Source organism: Nothobranchius furzeri, chromosome 9 (assembly GCF_043380555.1).
Source record: "Nothobranchius furzeri strain GRZ-AD chromosome 9, NfurGRZ-RIMD1, whole genome shotgun sequence".
Lineage (NCBI taxonomy): Eukaryota > Metazoa > Chordata > Actinopteri > Cyprinodontiformes > Nothobranchiidae > Nothobranchius > Nothobranchius furzeri.
The window spans coordinates 61,863,177-61,870,164 of NC_091749.1; the positions used below are offsets into that span (position 1 = coordinate 61,863,177).

The following is a 6,988-nucleotide window of genomic DNA, read 5'->3' on the forward strand; positions in this document are numbered from 1 at the left end:
CTGGGGCGCACTGACAGAGGCGAGGCTGCCGAGCACTGACGCCACTGGTCCCTCCAACCACCACCAGCAGGCACGGTGGGTTATGTGTCTTGCCCAAGGACACAACAGCAGTCAGACTAGATGTCTGACTCCTCAAAGACTGACAGCGTATCAGTCATCAGATGACCATGACCTCTACATATTGGCATTGGCAATAGAAAAACCCTTATCGGTCCATCTCTAGTAAAACTGATAGCTATGTTTTCCTGAGGACCGTGTTTCCACAGTATATGAAAACCCAAACAAACTTCAAGTTAAGACAGTTACAGAATCCAAACTGTGGGGAAACTTGGGCTGTGCTGAGTTCATGGGTGCCACAGTATCATCCCAAGTGTCTAGTAAACTGGTACCAGGGTCACCGAGTACATACGAACATTTTAACACTCTGTTGTTCTATGTTGAATGGATCAGCAGTCTTTACAGAGCATAAGTAATAGAGGCAGACCGATATGGTTTTTTAAAGGCCAATGCCGATTTTTAGAGACTTTTTATGCCGATGGACTATATCTAAAGCCGATTATTAAGGCCGATATATTTAAATTTTAGCAGCACATTGATTGTAAAAGATAACTGAACACTCACTGTGTGCAATATAAATTAAAGAAGTCAATAAATCTCTTAATATTTATTGAATTTCAAATTTAAAACAAACTCAAAACATTAACAATGTGCAAACTGTTTCAGAACAATAAATAATTAGAACAATAGAAAAAAAACATTCAAGTGTTTAAAATAAAATACTTTTACTTATATTGTTATATGCTAAGCTAAAGAAAAACTTACTGCTTTCACATCAGGAGAATGACTGAGCTTGTTAGCTACAAAATCCTTTTTCTCACTTATCTAACTGGGAAATCTAACAGACAAGAGTTTACTTAGAGGTGGAATATTCTCTTAGGTGTAAACAATGGAAAAGGCGCCTGATTTGTATTTATTTATTTTTTAAGCCGGCTTTTAAATGTAATTTCGGCCAATGGACAATATTGAAAAAATTTCATATATCGGTCGGCCTCTAATAAGTAACCATAAATATATATGGTTATTTGACAGATTTGTATGGAGAGGAAATCTGAGTCACTGGGGCTGTAGCCTTGATGGGGAGGGAAAACATATTTCCAAGAACTAAAAGTGGCCCACATCACAGCTGAGCTTCAGACGGCAGGTTTTGGTTTGGAAAACAGCATTACGACTTTACCACTGATTTGTAATGTGGACGTTTTATCTCCACAAATAACACAAGCCTGGATGAGATTCTGCCATGTGGTTGAAGTTGCTAATGCTAATAGTTAGCTTCTACTAGTCAATACGTTCTCTGATGTTTCCTAGAAGCTAAACCAACAAAAGCCTTCCCAGTCGTGAGCCAGGATGGGTGAATTCCTGAATGCTCATTTACAGTGTGGTGTAGATCTCTCAGGCTTTTCAAATCCTAGTTTCACCATCTATTTCCTATCAGAAGCTAATACAGGAGATAGGTGTAGGAGACTATTTTCATGTTCAGCCTGCATGAAAAACTGACCGATTGTGATCAGAAATAATCATTAAAATTTAGATTTTCCTTTAATCTTAACCAATAAAACATATTCACCGCAAGTCCAAAAATAATTTTGAGTTCGCCATTTGATTACTACGGTTCATCCTCGCACTTGGTCACCATCAAAGTTATTTAAAAAAAAAAAGACAAGTTGAGTTTACACCCTTGTTTACTAGTGCAGTCCAACGTGCAACAAACGTTTACCATTTAACTGTGAAATCATTTAAATAAAGTGATATAAGGCTACAAACGGGCTTGTTTTGACTAGCTTCAAAGAAGTTTCCACCATAAGAGGGTGGTCCCATGAGCTGCGTGACATCCAGTGCAAAGGGTCAATTTGACAACTCGGCTCTGTGACTACCTTCGTTGGCAGTGGGTAAACTTTAATCCCTCATTCTGACCTTGTTTCTTAAATATATTTACACCAAGTGCGGATGAAGAGGGAAATCTCTCTCTCTCTCTCTCGAATGGTCAAAATGATCCTCAGTATTTACCACACACACACACACACACACACACACACACACACACACACACACACAAGTGACTCAGGAAGCAGGTCATGTTTTTCCATGCAGAACTAGGCCTATGAGCAGCAGTAGTGGGACTTCTTTTGCCAAAGGCCCAAATTCCACATGGTCCGTGACCATTAACCCACCCAGGCTGACTCAGACCCCGCACGCCCCCAACCACTCAGCATGGTGACAGCCTCGACTTCACAACCAGCTGTTTGGTCTTTGGGTGGGCGACCTGTAGAAACATCTAAATGGTTTGTTATACCTGAATCTTTTGGGCATTTAAGCCACAAAGTGGCTCTAGATTGAGCTCTTAAACTAAATGGCTGACAATAGACCCACCACTTCATTAATAACACATGCAACCGCTATATTATTGGTAAATATTGTGACAACTAGATAGAGTGTGATGAACCCATATTTTTTCATTCACTCACTGCTTTGTTTTTTGGGTTAGGGTTGGGAATAGGCATACATCTGATTGCCAAATATAGCATTGGCATGTAGAGTTTGTCCGGAGTTCACTGTAACGCCTTGCAGCATCACAATGCTGATACATTCTTGATATTTTATACAGCCCTACCTATAAAGTATTTGAGAATTCTCTAAAAGGTTCTGAAAGTTGTATTTCTAGAATTGTGTTCACATGTAGCATGGCATGCCGTCCTGTACATTTGAATATTTAGTCTGGCCATGACCCATAGAGATAGCTTAATTGTGGGGCAGAATCTACGGTTATCTTGTTAACAGTCTCTGCATGCTGTTGGTTAACGAACAACATGACGTACTCTCCGCTACAGATGTCATTCAACAGGGCAGCGCACCATACACTGTTAAAGGAGACCCAAATACATCATTTTTCCTGAATAACGGACTTAAAGCTGCATTCTGGAGTTTTCCCATTTCAGAAATGAATGATTTTTCAGAAATCCGTAAAAGTGATTATCTCATCATGTACTGTGATAAAATGTAAGCAATACGTCTTTTTTATTTTTGCTAAGCACACCCCCTGCCACGCAGAGCTCCATTCAATAGGGAACTGAGCGCCGACCAGAGCTAACCAATAGCGTTAGATCACCGCTTATGTGCTTCAAATTTAAGGAATACCTCGATTGATGCAGAGTTGATGAACTTTTCACGGACAAGTAAGTGTCTAAAATATAAATATATGAAAACACAACATGACATGAGAATAATACTCGTAAAACTGCGTGTTTTAGCTCCGTTTGTCAGCTAAGAAGCACATTTATAAACAGAAACGTGAAGTCGCGATCTTAAACAAACAAAGGAATAGACATTTTGTGTGATATGCTTGTCAGCCACTAGATGGTGCCATCAGATAAGAGAAATACTCTGGAATGAAGCTTTAAGTACCTCTATCTGCTCTTGACTCAAAAAAAAAAAAGCCAAACCCTAAATAGCTACGCAATGCCATTTCAAACAAGCCAATCCAATCATTCACATCATCCCGCCCATCAACCAGAGAGAGTACTGTTGTCGGCATAGCACAATACTGCTCAGGCCATTGGTAGACCTGCTGAGACTCCTATGGAGTGCAGCTAGACCGACATGCCCTGCAAACTAAATTTGATTTGGCGACTGTACGTCTAGACTTCTAGGATAGTTCACTTGTAATCCAGCTCAAGATTGGTTGTTGTCAAAAATAACAGCAGATATTGCAGGGGTCCTCAATTATAATGGTCTGAGGGCCACTCCAAAAAAATAAATACCCAGAGGCAAGAGGTCCAGACCCACAAGCCGCCTATTGAGGACCACTGGTCTATGGTATAATGTAATGTTGTGTTTTGTGGCATATATCACCCCAGTACGTTTAAACCAAGTCAGGGCTGGGCGATAGGGCCTTAAATCATTGTCGCGGTATATTGAGGAGTTCACCTCGGTAACAGTAAAAGGATGATATCTACGTGTAGATGGGGATGTCACTTGCATTGTGTTGAGTCATGTTAAGTGGTACAGCTTTTTAAAAGAGCCATAAACATTGCCAACCTACACACCTTTTTTTATGACCAAATTTATTAACATGGGGAAAACGATATTGATATAGTTAGTCAGAAATTTCAATAACGATCAATTTTCGATTAATCGCCCAGCCCTAGACCAAGTGAAAGGTCCCATGTCTGCATTGCGTAATGCAGCTTTACATGTTTTCCTACTTCAGGTCAGTAGGCTAAAGCATAGCCATGCCTTTTTTTTCCCCCTTGGTATGCACTTAATGAGGTTTTTGAACTCTCATTATACCCAACTCCCCCCTTATTTCAAATCACACACTCTGGAGCTTTTCAGCCCCACGCTGAAGCGTGTGCCAGCCCACTATTGTCTGATGGCGTGGAGACATGCAGTTGCCTGCTGTCTGGTCTCCTGGAAGCCAGCAGCAGCGTCAGTACCACACTGACACACAGGGAGGGGTGGAATACGTGTGGCAAAGGTCAGCGTTTGTCATCTCTTGCAAGAAGAGTGTGTGTGTGTGTGTGCGTGCGTGCGTGCGTGTTGGTAAAGAAGTCCACTCCTAAGTGACTATTATGGAAGCCTGGAAGGTCAAAGCGAGGCGGGCTGTGTCTGGAGGAATGCAACCTGGGGTAGAGGGAGGCACACTGTTTACATGCCTTTCACATTAGACATCAGGGGTTTTCAAGTGGGCTGCAGTAAAACTGGTGATGTCATTGTTTTTGAGGGAAGAGGGGGTGCAAGTTAAGCGTTATCTCCAGAGGTATTTATATGTCCACCTTACTGGAAAGGCTTGAAAATGGGCCTAACCAGCAGCTGGTAAAAAGTCTGTATCTGAACTCAGAAGTTAATCATCATTCACTAGAAACGTGTGTGTTGTGTGTTTGAAACTCACTCAACCCAACTCTACTTTCTCAGTCTAGTTCCTGCATGGCGGCGTAGTTGGTTAGCAGTGCAGCGAAAAGGTCACAGGTTCAAATCCCGTCTGCGCCGTCTTTCTGTTTGGATGTTTTCGCATGCATCCGACTACTGCGGCTTCCTCCCGCAGAGCAAGATCGTGCACGTCAGGCTGATTGGAAACTAAAACTGTCCTCTAGGTGTGAGTGACTGAATGTGTGTAAGTGGTGGTGCGTCTCTGTGACGGACTGGAGACCCTGTCCAGGGTGTCACCTGCCTCTTGTCGGATGACCACTGGAGACAGACACCAGCTCCCAGTGAGCCTAGTGGGGGACGGAGTGGTTGAGATGATGAATGGGTAGTAAACCCTGGTTGTCACCCCCTACCTGGGCAGAGGAAACACCTTTGCCCCCAAACACAAAACTGTCCCTAAGTGACAAATGGAACAAATTCACACAAACACATTAAAGTTAAGTTCTGTGATGACAACTGGCTCAGACCCTGACCAAATCTGGCGAACTTTACAGAACCAGGAGAGGTCTAACCACCATGGAAGCATGCAGACACAGCAGAACGACTCACAGCAGTTTGGTGGATCTGAAAACGGATTTACAAGCACTCTGTTTTATTTAAAACACCCTGCTTCTGACTGATGTGGTTTGCTGCTCAAGTTCTTTACACTTGCACAACTTCACACGAAAACAGACTATCTTTAAAAGTTTAAGTTTAAAATGCGGACCAGAGCAGACCCAGTTTTCTTTCTCTTTTGACTCGCGGCTATATAAAGTGGAAGTGTTCCTCTCGGAAATCGTTAAAGTGACAGCCACCATCGTTCATTTCTCCCCATTTCGCTCTGAAATCTTTCACCAGCCCCTCGGTGAGCACTCGCAGGCCCCAGTAAAGTCGAGAAGAGCCCAGAAACACGTCCTTTACCCTGGCCTCCTTCTCTGGTGCGTGATGGCCGTGAGTGTTTTCAGATAAGCAGATAAATAAAAAGAAGCGCTGACGCGGACTGACCTGAATAAACTGGATCGTCAGGGCTGATTTTCCGACTCCTCCGCCTCCAACCACGACCAGACGGTACTTCTCCTGCACCGAGCCGTCCTTCCAGCCTGCCATTGAGGACACTTCACGCCGCCGCTGCCGAAACACCAGTGAGCAGCAAACACCCACTTTTCCCCCTCCTTGTAAAAACTGAAGAGGAGGCCCTGCGGTGGAGACACCGGAACGCAGAGAAGAAGCGACGGGCGTGTGAGCCGAAACGACTCGTCCGGTACGTGCTCGAATCAAGAGGGAGGAGGAGGATGCTGGAAAACTGCGGCCGCCTGACCGAGTTCCGGCCTCTACAACACTGCGCCGTCCAAGATGATCAGATAGAGCGAGTAATCTGCAAGCCACTGCTAATGTCTGGCGCAAGGGGCCCTTCCAAAGGCGGTCTGCCTGCCCCTCTTCTCTATGGACACACACACACACACACACACACACACACACACACACACACACACACACACACACACACACACACACACACACACACACACACACACACACACACACACACACACACACACACACACATTCCTGTCACTAAATCTTTAACCTCACTCACATGTTTTGCATTCATAACTACAATTATGCCCAAAATGTACCCCCCCCCCCAATAGCCTACATTTTCTTCTTAACCCTCTGATGCATGAATTATGAAATCTTCAACCATGATTTTTTAAACAATTTTTTTCATTCATCTTTAGGTGTAAATTAAACAAATTTCAACAAATATTTTTTGTAACATTTTGTTAATTTACAAATAATTTATTACATATCCACCTTGGTGGACAGCGTGCATTCTGACCATGAAATATTTTGGCTTGACTTACTGAAGTCCAAATGGAGGGGCTCACATGCAATAAAGTCTTCAACAGCTGTGCTTATAGCAAAAATAAATAAATAACAATTTTGAGTACCTGTCCACTGTAGTGACCATTATGCATCAAAGGGTTAAGAAAATCCCCATGTCTAAAAAGCTGCGCTGCACATGGTT

At 43.1% G+C, this 6,988-nt stretch overlaps 1 protein-coding gene across 1 annotated transcript in view; it reads right to left on the reverse strand.

Annotated features, from left to right (window-relative positions):
- The window catches only part of rras2 (RAS related 2), a 53,067-nt gene extending 46,672 nt beyond the window's left edge, over positions 1-6,395 (reverse strand). Inside the window, exon 1 of the mRNA XM_015953101.3 lies at positions 5,965-6,395. Coding sequence (XP_015808587.1) covers positions 5,965-6,066 — 102 coding nt within the window. The 5' untranslated portion in view covers positions 6,067-6,395. The remainder of the gene's footprint in view (positions 1-5,964) is intronic.
- Positions 6,396-6,988: the final 593 nt, after the last annotated feature.